The sequence below is a fragment of the Eptatretus burgeri genome, chromosome 2, assembly GCF_056783735.1.
Source record: "Eptatretus burgeri isolate ZD-2024b chromosome 2, Ebu_testis_v1, whole genome shotgun sequence".
In the NCBI taxonomy this organism is placed as follows: Eukaryota; Metazoa; Chordata; class Myxini; order Myxiniformes; family Myxinidae; genus Eptatretus; species Eptatretus burgeri.
Window position 1 is genome coordinate 32,285,659 of NC_140962.1, and position 15,768 is coordinate 32,301,426.

General features: G+C 42.1%; 1 protein-coding gene across 2 annotated transcripts in view; it reads left to right on the plus strand.

Annotated features, from left to right (window-relative positions):
- Window positions 1-15,768, plus strand: part of LOC147031754 (sodium channel protein type 4 subunit alpha-like) — a 159,917-nt gene that overhangs the window by 66,823 nt on the left and 77,326 nt on the right. For both annotated transcript variants that reach the window (XM_085866918.1, XM_085866928.1), the window contains exons 13-14: window positions 5,133-5,371; window positions 5,574-5,747. In XM_085866918.1, the coding sequence (XP_085723044.1) occupies window positions 5,133-5,371; window positions 5,574-5,747 (413 nt within the window). The remainder of the gene's footprint in view (window positions 1-5,132; window positions 5,372-5,573; window positions 5,748-15,768) is intronic.

Genomic DNA, 15,768 nt, shown 5'->3' on the forward strand with positions numbered 1-15,768 from the left:
AGTTCACTCCAAATCTGATTTGTTCATGCTACAGTCTGGGGAAGCTGTTTTATATTCAAAACGAATCTGTCAGTCCTTAACAGTCCCCTTAACAGAGGCGAGGGTGGGGTGGGGGTAAGGTGGAGGGGGAAGAGAGGGAGGGAGAAGGAGAGGAAAGGAGGGAGAGGGTGTGAGGGAGAGAGAGAGAGAGAGAGAGAGAGAGAGAGTGAGAGAGAGTGAGAGAGAGTGAGAGAGAGTGAGAGACAGTGAGAGAGAGAGAGAGATGCAGAGAGAGAGAGTGAGAGAGAGAGTGAGAGAGAGTGAGAGAGAGAGAGAGACAGAGAGAGAGAGAGAGAGAGAGAGAGAGAGAGAGAGAGAGAGAGAGAGAGAGAGAGAGAGAGAGAGAGGTGGGGGAGGTTAGAGGGATAGGGGTGAAAGAGGGAGAGGAAGAGGTGTGGGAGAGAGAAAGAGGAAAAGGGGGAGTGGTGAGAGAGGGAGAGGGAGATGAGGGGAAAGTGAGGGGAGGGAAGATTGGGGAGGGGGAGTGGGGGATTCCGGCAGGTGTGACATTCAGTTTAATCTCTGTCCAAGAGACGGCACACACATTGATGAATCACCCTACCTGTGAAACATTGGGATGCACCCTTTGGTTGAATCCTCCGTCCCATTTTCCCAACTCTCCGGAAGAGACCAGGCAATCCTCTGCCAGCTCAGGCTCGGACATTGTGCTCCAAACTCCTATTTACTTTGGATAGGGTGTCACCAAACAGGGTTCTGCGAGCAGTGTGAGGTTCCCGAAGATGTGGATCACATCTTCACACAATGCCCTCAGTTCAGGGGACCCAGATTATGCCTTTCCATTTTGCCTGAGAGATGGAGATCAGCCAGACACACTGTACCGATTGAGCCAGAATCGCCTTCGACTCTGCAAATCATTGTTGAAATTTATCAAAGAAATCGGTGTAACAATATAAAGTCCTCCGTACTTGTCTGCTCCAACCAAAGTGTTGAGGTGTGTGGCGTTTTTAGACTCACGGCTCTGAAAACGCCATTAAAACCAAAAGAAGACGAAGAAACACAGGGATGACAGTTTATAGCTGTGTCTGGATTCAAACCCATGCGAGGCAGCTTCAAGCGAGCGTGCATACATCTCAGCTATTCTGCTGTGACGTGGCAATTTATTGCTTCATAACAACTGAAAACATGTTTTACTCATTGTCATCATCTAATTTATTTTGCCTTCCTAACTCTGGAGATGTCCCCATGGAGGACCACGCTGTGGTATCACCATGGAAACTTGTGTTGATCGAAGCTTGAAGACAACTCCAAGCACCACTCCACCTAACAGTTGAAGAAACTTTTAAAAACGAAACCTTTGATTTTTATACATGTATGAATCTATGTCGAAGTGACGGGTCATAAAATGAAAGAACGTCATTCAAAAAGGGGAAACGTCAAAATAAAATTGCACATTTTATTTTGAGCCACCACCCCAGGAAACCCATGCACGGCAATGGAGCCACGGCCCAAGGGACCCCATGCACGACAATGTGGGGCCAAACGCAGGCGAGTAGGGCCTGAACTTTGTTCAAGTCAATCGATATATTCAGTGACAGTGCAAATACTTTTGCTCTGTATGGCCATTGCTTGGAAATGAACAACCAAGCTCGCCAAGTGGTGTAAGATGGATTGACAACTCACCAGATGGATTGACAGATAGACTGACTGACGAACGGACACGCACCGACATTTATTAGTGCAGTATAGATAATAGCAAGACATTTTTAAGTGCATAATGGGTAAATAACAGGTTAAGTCAATTGTGGGGCCACGGAGGAATATTGTTACGGATCTGGCAGTCATATTGCACACAGACAGACAGCAGTCCCTAAGCTTAGTTATTTCGATAAGTATGTGTTAATAGTTAGAATCCTTCCTTTGTCTAATGGGAATTTCCTGTGTACGCTACGAGTTATTTTCCAGTTAGTTTTTTTTACATCCTCCACAACTACATCAATAGCACCAACAACTACTACTACATCCATGACAACAACAGCACGCCATCCTGCACTCGACCCGGTCGCCATTACGCACGTGTTTTTGGCTGAGTACGTGGGCGGAGCCTTCGTCGCCTCGGGTCGAAACTCCGTCCCAAGGAAGAGCAGAGAGTGTTTCCTCCAGCCAATGAGCAGATGCCGAGCACCACACGTGCGCCCCAGCCAATCGGGAGGCTGCCACGAGTCGCCTGACAACCCACCGTCCAATCAGGAGGGTGTGGCAAGGATAAGAAGCCCCTCCCACCTAAAGAGGGGGAGAGTGGTTGTCTGGACGAGTGTGGGAGAGACGAGTGCGTTCTGGAGGATTGTGGATCATGGCGATAGCGGTCTGCAGTCCTGGTGGCGATTGTGGCGTGCTCTGTGGTCGTTGTCGAGCGGTCTGCAGTCTTGCTGCTGGCAACACCAAGGTTGTGGGTTTGAGTCCCACCGTGGTGGTTGGGGTCGGTGTGACCGCACGAGGCGGGACACGTACCCCGGTCCGGCTCTACTGACTGAAGACCCATTGAGGTCCATTTTCGTGTGTGTGCGCGCGTGTGTGTGTGTGTGTGTGTGTGTGTGTGTGTGTGTGTGTGTGTGTGTGTGTGTGTGTGTGTGTGTGTGTGTGTGTGTGTGTGTGTGTGTGTGTGTGTGTGTGTGTGTGTGTGTGCGCCTGTCTGATAAGTAGAATTGTTAAGTGCTTTTTGTTGTACATTATTTTCATTGCTTATTCGGATAACTCTGCTCCGTGTCTCCCTGCCTATTGTAAATAAATATCTGTTAAATTTTCCAGCTTGTTTCTGTGTTTCTTTCATTGGCTTAGCACGGTGTGTATTGAGAAATAGCTAGACAGTAAATTGTTCATTTGAACTGACAGGCCTCGGTAACCTCCGCTCGGGTTACACACGGTTCGGGCACGGTAACGGCTTGTTCCGCTCGAGGTCCGTCGAGGGTGTGAATTCCCCGGTAGCTTTGCCGCGTGGGCAATTAGGTATATTGAAGTTTGGCAATTGACCCTACTCCACGCGATCAAATTATTGGTGATTCATGGTCCTGTAGGGGATCCGTGCCTTTCGGACTTATCCGAGGGTCACGACCTAAATTCCGGTGTGTTCGGTGGAGCCGACTCTACTGCTCCCCCTGGCGGTCGTGCTCGCTACCAATACCCAGCCCAGCAACAATATCACAGGGACATTGGTTGGTGATGAAGGTGAGAGGAAGGCTTAATAAATAGTTACTTTGCTTCATTACAAGTTACAGGTTGGAGTGGAGGAAGTTAAGAAACAGCTATGAAAGTTCAGAGAAGTATCATGCTCCAAGGCCAAGTAATATGCATCCAAGAGCATTGAGGTCGAGCCGACAATCTTTAATCTGTCAACTGATATCTTTGACAGCTCATTTGAGTGAGGACAGGAAACAGAGCACTGTAGTAATAAATGCAGCGCCATTTTAAGGAAAGGATCCGGAGAGGAGTTGAAGAACCTGTTAGTTTAACTTCACTTTTGGGTAAGATGTTGGTAATGTTCATGAGGGATCATATGGGGAAATCATTGAGAGAAATTTAAATTCAGTTACACAGTCAACATGGATTTATGGAATGGAAGTCACATTTCACAAATTTGTTGGAGTTCTCTGAAACATGATGTATTGAGTGGATGAGGGAAATGTAGTGGATGGAGTACATCCAGACATTCACAATGCATTTGATAAAGTACCTCATATAATCTGTGTTAACTAAAGTTATGGCTTGATAAATGGCTGGTAGAGTACCAAACTGGATTGGAAATTGGCTTAATGATCAGAAGCAACGAGTGGCTGTGAATTGGAGGATATCTGGCTGGGAAATTGTTAGTAGTGGCATACCTCATTAATTAGAACTTGGACCATAATTATTTCCAATTGGCATCAATAATTTTGACAGTGGGGTTACTAGTTGATTTTCCACACCTGCAGATGGCATGAAGCTTAGAGGCAAGGGAGAGAGCAGGGAGGGGGGGGGGGGACAGATTCCGGAAAGTTGAGATACTTTCATACATTGAGCAAAGGATTGGCAAATGCAGTTTAACATTAGAAAATGCAAGGTGCTGGAGATGGCTAAGAATAATGGCAATAGTGACTATTTGATGCCAGGGGTTGTCTTCAAGCATACAAAACAGGAGAAGGATGTGGGATATGGGGGAAAATCACAGTGCAGGTCACGTGTACAGTAGATTAATTTAATATTATGGTTTATGTTGTATTCTGTTGGGGGATACATGTTAACACTGTGCAGTCATTTAATGAAGCCCCACTTCATTGTATTGTGTACAGTTTTTAGTCACCAGATCTGAGGAAGGACATATTTTCCACAGAGAGAGAGATCAGCATAAAGAGTGACTATATTGATTCTGTGGTTCGCTCGACTGAGCTTCGAAAATTGTGGCTGAAGGAGACAGGACTTGAAAATTTGAAGTGAAGCTATTATGATGTGGCCCGATGGAGCTGTTTAAGATAATGAAGGGTAGAGACAAAATAAATGCGGAAGAGATTTTCAGCAGAATGGACAATGCCAGGATCAGGGGCCACAATCTGACAGTAAAGAAGAGGAGAATTAGGATGGTCATAAGGTAGGTGGTGTCTTTCACTCAGGGAGTAGTTAATGCATGGAATTGTCTTCCTGGAAAGATAGTGGCAGGTGATATGTTAAAACTGGAATTACATAGGTATCTAGAAGCATTGGAGATGGAGGGGTACATGGATATTGGCAAGACTTGTAACTAGCTTGAGTGTGATGGGTGATTGTATTCATGCATTGTGAATGTGATGTCTGTGAGCGTGTCATCAAAAAGTGAATGTGTTGTCAGTGGTTTTTTTCCTTTTTGACCAAGCAACCCTCTCTTCACTGCCTTACAACCTCCCTCCCCAATATATAAATAGATTTTAATAATACACTGAGGATGTCCTTGTGTCTGCTCCAGTGTTCTCCTCCCCATTCCTTCTCCTACCCCCTATGAGTGGAATTAGGTCGATATTCTGATACATGGAAGTAATGTGGTGTTGATAAAAGTACATGCATATGCAGGATGGGCCAAATGGCTTTCTCTTGTGTACAAGTTGCTTGTGTGTTCTTGCATATCTCAGAAACGGAAGAAATCCGACAGCCTTGTCCACCATGTTGGTACAAGTTCGTTAAACCTTGCTTCATTTGGAACTGCTGTGCACCTTGGATAAAAATTAAGAAGATAATGAAGTTGATCGTGTTGGACCCTTTCCTGGACCTTGGCATCACGCTTTGCATCGTCCTGAATACAGTATTCATGGCCATGGAACACTACCCCATGACAGAGGGCTTCATACGTGTACTCTATTTTGGAAACCTGGTGCGTGTATGTGTGATTTCACTCATTAAATGTGCAGATTCCAAAATGGTTTCAGGTTTACTAACTATTCTACCCTGTTACCTAATCACCACGTGAAGTGTTTCTTATATTGTTTCGTTTTTCTTTGTGATAAGAAATCAATGGACTACTCTTTGGTGACTAACGTGATATCTTTCTTTATGAATGTTTTTTTTTCCTTCAGGTCTTTACCGGAATCTTTGCTGCCGAGATGTTTTTCAAAATCATCGCCCTTGACCCTTACTACTACTTCCAGGTGGGCTGGAACATCTTTGACAGCATCATAGTCACGCTGAGCCTCGTGGAGCTGGCTCTTGAAGGCGTGGAAGGTTTTTCTGTTCTGCGGTCGTTCAGGCTTGTATGTCATTTGACAATGTGCATGTACGTGTTTATGCATGTGTGTGTGTACGTGTGTACGTGTGTACGTGTGTGTGTACATATATATATATATATATATATATATATATATATATATATATATATATATATATATATATATTATACAGGGTGGGCCAAAAGTCAGTGAAGGTTTTCTTTTTTTAATAACTTTTAAAATTTTAATTATCTTGAAATAATTTTTTTTTAACAGATAATGATCTGGGAGATTCATTTTGAATCAATTTACTAATAACCAGCATGTGGAGATTGTTGAAATTTTATTACTCCAGTGGGAAATCAATAATTCAAACTCAAAGAAAATTTCGCATTCATTTTAATGTTCGAGAACAACTATCAGAAAACACGATTCGGAACTTGATTGCTCGTTTTGAGTCAAAGGGATCTGTTCATGACTCAGCCCGCAGTGGAAGACCTTTTTTTTCCAAGATGATGATGGTAATAAAGTGTCTGTGACTGGTGAGCGATACAGGTTAATGCTGGAAAATTTCCTTTTTTCTGGAAAAGAAAAATTTACCAGAAATGTGGTTCCAGCAAGATGGAGCTACGGCCCACACTGCGAGGCCAACAATGGACTTATTAAGGACAGTTTTTGGTAACCGCATAATTTCAAGATTTGGAAACATTAACTGGCCTCCACGTTCACCAGATTTAATGACCACAGAATTTTTTCTGCGGGGTACCTTAAAGATAACGTATATGTAAAAAAAAAGCCACACACAAGAGGAAGTGAAAAACAACATTTCTGAGGAAATTGCAGCGATTGATCAGGAGTTTTGTCCTCTGTAATGGATCACGTTTTGGAAAGAGCAAGGCTTTGCGAAGAAGCCAATGGGGGGCATTTTCAAGACATTATTTTTTCACAATTAATGTAAAAAAACAAATTCCATGAATTAAACTACCATTTCAAATCTATTTCATGAATTTTTATTTAAAAATGAAAAAGTTAAAAAAAAAAAAAGAAAACCCTCACAGTGACTTTTGGCCCACCCTGGATATACACTATATATACATGTATTATTTATTCAAGAACCCTAAATAATTCCCATGCACTAAAAACTATGTTAGGATCCTCATATTTGCGTAATTGTAGCCAAATGAATCAGAAAGATGTAATATGATCCTGAGAGTGACACTCGTTTATGGCGAAATGAACAACTAAACCTCATGCAATGTATGAAAGACCACTGCATTCCGCGAAAGTTGGTGTTTGGTGTGCTGTAAGTCGGCAAAGAATTAATGGCCCAATTTTCGTCTCAGAAACAGTAAACTCAGAACCTGACAACAACATAGTCCATGAGTTTCTTGGGAACCTTACAGAAGACTAAATCAACCAAGGATGGTTTCAGCAAGATGGTGCCACTTGTCACACTTTGCGATCCAGCATGAATGAACATCGGCTACTATTTGGTGAATATGTAGTGTCAAAGTCATTATGGCCACCTCGATCTCCAGATCTTATGTCACCAGATTTATATTTGTGGGCATATTTGAAGGATATCGTGTACGCTACAAATTCACACATTCTTGGTGAATGAAAAGCAAAAATTAGTGACACAATCAGCAATATTCCCCGAGAAATGCGACACAATGTGTCGGAGAGCATGATGTGAAGAATTAACTTGTGCCTGCAACATGGTGGTAGACCCTTTCAGCACTTCATTTATGGTAATCAATTGTGTGGATCATGTCACATCTTTCTGTAACATTAGGCTACATTTACACATAGTTTTTAGTGTATGGGAATTATTCAGGATTCTCAAATAAAAACAAAATCACCCTGGTACATGTATATATGTGGAAACATGCGTGTTAAACTGATGATGGCCATATAATCTCTTTGACAGTCACTGGGCTGAAGCCTCTGTGTTGGAGGTGACGCTTTGGTGTGGCCTGTGTCCGATCAGGATCAGCAGAGTGCTGGTCACACTTCTCATGTTTCGACATACATACATATATGTATATATGTATTATATATATATATATATATATATATATATATATATGTATATATTTGTGTTTGAATATATAAATGTGTGTGTGTGGGTCCTTCCTGTGTCTGTTCATCAGGATGCATGCAGCAATGGCTGATGTGGCACTTGCTTCCTGGTACCCACTACAGTAATAGTGTCTAACCTAGATTTAATGTCTTGTAGGATTGACCAGTTCACTGCAGCGAGGGGCTACTGCTCTGATCTGACGAGTGCCAACAATTCTGAAACATGTGTCCAGTGAAATTCCCTCTCCAGGGTGGACTGGTCTATAAAATTGAGATTTTATTTCTCTTCCTGGTATTGGTTGCTATACATTACTGTAGTGAGCTGTAGCTCCACTAAGCTCATGCCTGATAGGAGGAGCCTTTGCAACTATTTAGCCAACAGAGCCTTTTATATACAAGTAATAAAAACATTTTAAAATATATAAAGGATGTCAGGATTTTCCTCCAAAAAGTATGTAAACAAGGTAGGGATGGTCACAAGAAAGGATCATGTGAAACCATTCCTCCATCTTTCTTTGAATAATGGTTGTCCCGACACAAGACACAAAGTGTGTGTGTGTGTGTGTGTGTGTGTGTGTGTGTGTGTGTGTGTGTGTGTGTGTGTGTGTGTGTGTGTGTGTGTGTGTGTGTGTGTGTGTGTGTGTGTGTGTGTGTGTGTGTGTGTGTGTGTGTGTGTGTGTGCGCGCGCGTGTGTGTGCGCATGTGCACAATCTCGAGTGCATGAATGTGTTTGTATCATTGATTGGTATCTCCATCTGCGGGCTTGAGGAGATGGAATGAAGTCCTCCAAGTATCACCTTCACTTTGGTAAGGGATCACAGTTCATGGACCAAGCTGCTCAACTTTGTTGTTCTCAGAATTTTGTTCTGATGGCTCTTTTCAGGATAGTCAACCCTGGACTGCCTTCAATTGTAGTTTATTTGTGGTAATATAGCCAGAGATGGTTTGTAAAATCTCAGGGAGGTTCTTCTTTATTATCTCCACCACCGAAGGTGAAGGAGGTTATGTTTTAACCCCTTTCTGTCTGTTTGTTTGTTTGTTTGTTTTTATGCAGGATATCTCAAAAGGTTGTGGATAGATCTGGATGAAATGTTGTGGACTTGGTTGGGTGTGTGACAAGGATGAACTGATTCGATTTTGGTGAAGCTCTGGATCTGGATCCGACGACTATAATTTTTTAAGTGATTCTTCACCATTGAGAGATTGGGCTAAACTAATATGTAGCATGATATCTGAAAAAGTTGTTGACGGATTCAAATGAAACTTGGTGGATTTGTAGGGTGTGTGATAATGAAGAATTAATTCAATTCTGGTGAAGATCCAAATCCGGATCTGGATTCGAGAATTTTTCAAGTGATGCTTCATCATTGAGAGTTAGGGCTAAACTATTATATACAGGGTGTCCCAAAAAAATATACAACTTTTCATCTGCAAAGAGGATGGTCATAACATATATTAAAAAAAAAAGATATATGGCTGGATAGAAAGCTGAAAGGTTGAAGTTTATTGTACCAATGTCAAAATTGCCACCAAAATTTAAATTTTGCTATAGAATCGTCGTTTTCTTTTAGACCACATGTTCGACGTAGGCTCCCCGTTATCCGATCACTGCCTGCAAACGCGTTGTCATGTTCTCCATCACTTTGGGAAACGTTTCCTGAGGAATGTTCTGGATTTCTCGGTGGATGTTTTCCTTCAGCTGATCAAGAGTCTGAGGCCTAGGGTTTCCAAAGATCCTGTCCTTGAGATACCCCCACAAGTAGAAGTCTGGAGGAGTAAGGTCAGGGGAATACGGTGGCCTCTCAACGTCTTCGTAGAGGGAGATAAAGCGGCCCTCAAAATGTTAGTTGAGAAAACGCCTTGTTTCCCTGGCTGTATGGGGCAGTGCTCCATCTTGCTGGAACCACTGGGTTCTCATCTGGATCAGGTTGTTTCTCCTACGGGCCTGAGTACATAGCTCAGGCAGATAGAATTCCTGAATCATTTCACGATAGTTCCTCTGGTTTACTGTGCAAGTGCGTCCCTGGTCATCTTCAAAGAAGTATGGACCAATTATCCCATACCAACCAACCGCCACCCACATGGTGACTATGAGAACAGATTGAGGCACCAGTTCTGTTGATGCATTTCCAGGATTTTCAGTTCCCCAGTACCGAAAGTTTTGCTTGTTTACCTCCCGGACAAGTGAGCATGGCATTCGTCCGTCATGTGAAGTTTTTTGAGGAAGTCTGCATCTTCCTCCAACTTTCCTGAGAACCAATTTGCAAAGCTAGTCGTTTGCATTTCTGTTGATCAGTGAGCACCGTTTCCATTTGAATTTTGTATAGAAAGGCATGACTGTCTTGGCGAAGGATCCTCTGAACGGTGCTCTTATGAATGTTTGTCTCGGCAGAAAGTCGTCGAATCGATTTTTTTTGGGACTCTGAACGACCGCCTATCTCACTATTTGCACATTTTCTTCACTACAACCTATCCTCTTCCGACCACTGTGACCCTTGTGAAGGTCACAGATGGTTCCCACATTGGTAAACTTTGCGATGGTGTACTTTATTGTCCGAAAGTTTGGTGCATGGTGCAAGTGGATACCGAGATGTCTCGAGTAAAGACATTGCACCTGTATGACACTTTTCGTCTGGTGCCAAAGTTCAACAATTTTCGTCCGTTGTTGTACGATCAGTCTTGGAATTTTTCTGGCGCTTGCTTGGTATCAAAATAAACTTCAGGGTCTCTTCAACAAGAAATGAAGCATTAGTGACAAAATGACTGCTTTTTAGGATCAAACGAAGCATTTTAAAAGTTGTATATTTTTTTGGGACATCCTATAGTACAATATCTCAAAAAGTTGCATGACGGATTCAGATGAAACTTGGTGCACAGATTGGGTGTGTGGCAAGAATGAATTGTTTCGATTTTGGTGAAGATCCGAATCAGGATCTGGATACGAGAATTTTTGAAGTTTTTAAAGTGATTCTTCACCATTGATAGGGCCAAAAACGATATAGTGCTGTGCAGCATGATATTTCAGAAATGTATTGGGCCCGATATGTTCTCTTGGATCAGGCAATGCGTGGCAGAGGTATGCGCTCTACTGAGTGCCCTTCTAGTTATTCGTGTTGCTCCAATTATCACTAGTTTAATTTTGATGTTCTTCAGCTTACAAGATCTCTTGATCTCATTTTTTGAGGTCCTAGTGTTTGGCCATTTTCTTGATTTCTGCATTATTTAATCCAAAATTTCTGGGTACTGATATCTCAATCAGCAATGCTGTCTTTTCCTTTTTGTTCCCGGTCACAAGGGTTTGTTTTCTATTTTCACACTCGAATGGATCATCAGGTCATATGTAACATGACATCCTTATTTTTAATGATTGCCCCTGGTTCGTGTTTCCTTGAGTTATCAGGAACTGGCATGTTTAAATTTTTAGGTATGCTAATGAATCACTTTGCATACTTTGTTATGCTGTCATGTGAAAAGCTGTTCTGAGAGGTTTTTTTGCATCCTGAAAGCAGGTGATGAGTACTTTCTGTTTCTGTCTTGCAAGAACCTACATTTGTCCGTCTAGTTCAGTCCCGCTGTCCTTTTAAAATATTTGATGCAGTGTCCTTGATCTTGGGCATTTATTATTATTTGTTCTCCATCCCAATTGAGCTGACATCCACTTAGCAATTCCAATGAGCCATCTTTGTCGATCTCAACTCGGTCCAATTTTTTTTTTTTGTATTTTCCTTCTCTTTTGTCATTCTCCCAGTTGTTGGTGTATATTTGTTGATATTTCTTTTTATATATTTATTTTGTCTTTTTTTTTTGCAATTGTTGGGGCTGTATCGGTTGCTGTTTCATTTTCCTGTGCGGTATCTTCTATTCGCACCTATTTTTGGAAATTCCTTGTAATGTGAATTCGGGATACTTTTTCAGGTTTGTTGTGGTCATGTTTGTTTTCAAATTGAATCTGATAGTCTGTTGAACATTTCACATATTCAGCTAGTCCAACACTTGTCACTCTGTGCACCTGGTGAGTTCTATAAGGCCACTCCCTCCCTCTCAACTCAGCAGGTCCATTATAGGGATGCACTGGTTTTTGTATTACATTTTGTGGATGGTAAGGAGTATTCTTGTTTTGATAGCTAACATTGATTTCTGATTGGGGCCAGTTTATTATTCCACAGCTGGATTGGACAGCTGGCACTGTAAGTTGATTTATGGCTTTGATTTTGTTTCTTTGTGAGAGGTACGTTTTCAGGATCAGCTTCGTTCTACATCGGTATTTTTGGCGATTGTTTTGCGCCTTTGTTTGTGACATATTTGGTGGCCCAATATATGGTACTTGTATGATGTCTCGTTTTCTAACTACTGTATTGTTTCACTTTTTTCGTTGCCTGTTTTTGTTGGTTTAACTTGTACAAATGTGCACTTGGCACACGCACGCACACACACACACACACACACACACACACACACACACACACACACACACACACACACACACACACAATTAGTGTATCGTGTCGAGACAACCATTATTTAAAGAAAGATGTTGGAATGATCATTCTTGTGACCATCCCGACCTTGTTTACATACTTTTTGGAGGAACATTCCTCAATCCCTTTTTCATTACTTGTGTCTTTACTCTCTCAAGAAATGTGTTTACATGCTGGAGAATTTCATTGTTATTGCACGGAACTTGTTTTTTTTATTCTTAGGATTTGTGTTGTGTTAGACACAAGCAGTCCCTCCCCCACCACCACACCCCATCTCAAGGGGTATGATATGGGTACAGAAGGGGAACTTGAAGTGGAGTACAAGCTTTGCTGAAGCTAATTATGTGACTAAATTGATGTAACTGTAATTTTTGGTTAAGGCGCTGTCACACCTTGACGATTTAGCCAGCAATGGCAATGTATAAAAATGTATGTAAAACGTTGGCGTACGCTGAAATTTTGATGTTTTTTTTAAGTTTTGGTCGTATTCATAACGTGTTGGACTGTTGGTCGTATGCATAACATATTAGTAATGGGCACAGAACATTTCGTTGTCTTATAGATAACTTATACCAACGAATGCTTAGCCTGTTGTCGGCGTTCACAACCTATGCCCAACGATAGTCTAACTTAGGCATAACGCGCTGCACGTATCGCCGACGAACTCGTGACGTAGCCTGTTAAAAACCTGCCGCACGCCGATTTAAATCATAACCGCCTGAGAATTGGAAGTGTCAACATCGCAGTCACACCTTGAAGATTTAGCCCGCGTATGCCGACCTATGAAAATGTGTCTAAAACGCTGACACACGTCGAATACGTTATGGGTAAGTTGTGTTTACGTGAAGAGCACGCTGAAAAACGATGAAGTACGCTGTCATATTTTGTGGTACGTTTAGTACGTCGTGAAATTTCAAGCATGCTGAAAATTTTACGATGTACTCGCCGTATGGCTCACATGTTCTGCTATGCTGGGAATAAGTTGGAGGCACGATAAGCGATCGTTGACACATGTCGACACAAGTTCCTTGTAAGTTATACATCAGCCGAAACACGTCAAGGTAATGTTTAGCATACCCGAAACTTATTTTCTCTGTCAAGGCACATTTTCTTTTTTTCTCCTTGGCTCCGGGAAGGCACGTGACGAAATATCTGAAGTTGTTGTTGTTTTTTTTTTATTATTATTATTTTTTTAGTCTATCACGAATTTTAAAATATATTCGGACATTTGCTTTTAAGTTTCGACGTCGACGTGACAATATCCTCAAACAGAAAATATTCACAGAGGAGAAACTAAGAATAAGACATGAGCAAACTGAAGAGGCAATCGGACGTGACGTAATGGCACGTGACGAAATATCAGAAGTTATTGTTGCTGTTGTTGTTGTTGTTGTTGTTGTTGTTGTTTTTAACGCTGCCAATACGCCATTATACAGTAGCTGTAAGTTAGAAACACGTTCAGTAAGTTCTGTGGTCGTCCGGAAGACGTCAATCAAATACGTCTACATACGTCAATATGCGTTGGAGGTACGTTACACAGAGGTTCAAAGCACGTTACTCATAGGTTAGAAATAAGTTTTGGGTACGCTAAGCATTACCTCGACACGTTTCTACTTATGAGTAACTTACAAGTAACGTGCCTCGACGTGTGTCAACGATCGCATAACGTGCCTCGACGTGTGTCAACGATCGTGTAACGTGCCTATAACACGTTACTCATAGGTTATAAATAAGTTTCGGGTACACTAATCATTACCTCGACGTGTTTTGACTTATGAGTAACTAACAAGTAACGTGTGTCGACGTGTGTCAACGATCTCATAACGTGCCTACAACTTATGGCCAGCGTAGCGGAACGTGTGAGTCATACGCCGGCATACGTCGAAAAATTTCAAGCATGCTAAAATTTGAGGACAACCGCAAAGTACAACGATGAAAGCCAGCATACTACGACGTATGGCAGTGTTTTTCAGCATGCTCTTAACATATACGAACTTACCCATAACGTATTCGACGTGTGCCGGCGTTTTAGCCCAATTTTGCATACGTCAGGCATACGTTGGCTAAATCGTCAAGGTGTGACAGGGCCTTTATAAAGTGTTTTGCCAAGAGTACATGACAAGAGAGCCTTTATTAACTACTGGCCGAGTACCCACTCCCTGGGTCGGTGGAGTTTGCGCATGACTTGATGAAAAGAAGTATAGTCTGTATTTTGTAAGAAGACAACAGTTTTTTTGTTTTGTTTTGTTCGAATACCAAGTCAAGGCTCATGTAAGAGCTAATACACAGAAACATAACAAGTCAGGAGACAAGAAGGGCAGGAGAGATAAGCACAAAATAGTGGGGAACAAAGACAATTGATATCTGTAAAAGGGAAAGAAATGGGGTGGGGTAGATGGGGTAAACATGATGGTACAACAGGGACTTTCAGAAAGAAAAACAGAGAATATTAAGGAGGTGGGTTTGGGGTGGATTAACAGGGGTAGTAAAGATCAAGGTTTTGGATGAGGGAAGATATAAAATGATGGTGAGCAGCTGTTATGAAGACCTGGAGGAACGAGTGGGATTGAATAGAGTGTGGGTGTTTGTTTGAGAAAGAGGAATGAAAAAGTGAAGGTGAGCAGTGATTCTTGATTTTGGCAGTTTCACCAGAAGGGGGTTTTTGGCGGACCTTGAGCACCCTGAGGAAAAATAGGGGTTTGAGATCACAGAAAAAGCAGTGGGGGGCAAGGCCGGATTGAAGATGGAAGAAGACAGAAAGACCACTGACCTGCCTTCGGTGAGAGAGTGAGCGACCCAAAGACTGAACTTCATGTTTGCAGGGTGTGTGCTTAAAAGGTTATATATGTTCTAAAGGTCAAGAGGGTACGTTCGAATATTAGTTAGTGTTGAAGGGGTCAAAAGGGTCTAATCTCTCAAGTATGTGAAATGCTCTAAAAAGGTCGTGATCTAAATCTACAAATAGTCATGGGTCCTAGCTATCTAAAAATTGTCTGATGGGTCTAAGGGGTCGAAAGGGATTTAAGGGATGCAAAGGTCTAAAGGTTCTGTGGGTATAAAGGGTAGAAAAGATCTCAAGGGTGAAGGGATCTAAAAGTGTCTAAAGTGTTAAAAAGGTATTAAGTTAAAAGGGGTGTTAAGAGTCATAGCGGTCTTGGGATCTTGAGAGTCTTGAGGTACTTTAAGGGTCTTGGGGTCTTGGGGTCTGAGGAGGGGTCTCAGGAGTTTTAGGGTATTAAGGGTAGTAGTAGGGAAATGTGGGTTCTGGCGCAGTTTAAAATTTACATTGAAGTGAATGGGGGGGGGGGGAGGTGAAGGAAAACCTTTTTGATCAACACCCCAAATCCCCCAAAATTTTCTCCTATTTCTCCCTGCCCCAACTTAGTCGTTAATAAATATTAAATCCTCAGTAGTCCAACTACTTGTGGGAAAGGGAGGGGGAGAGGAGAGGGAGTGGGAAGGGAGGGAGAGGTGATGGTCTTGCACATTATTCACTGATATACTCA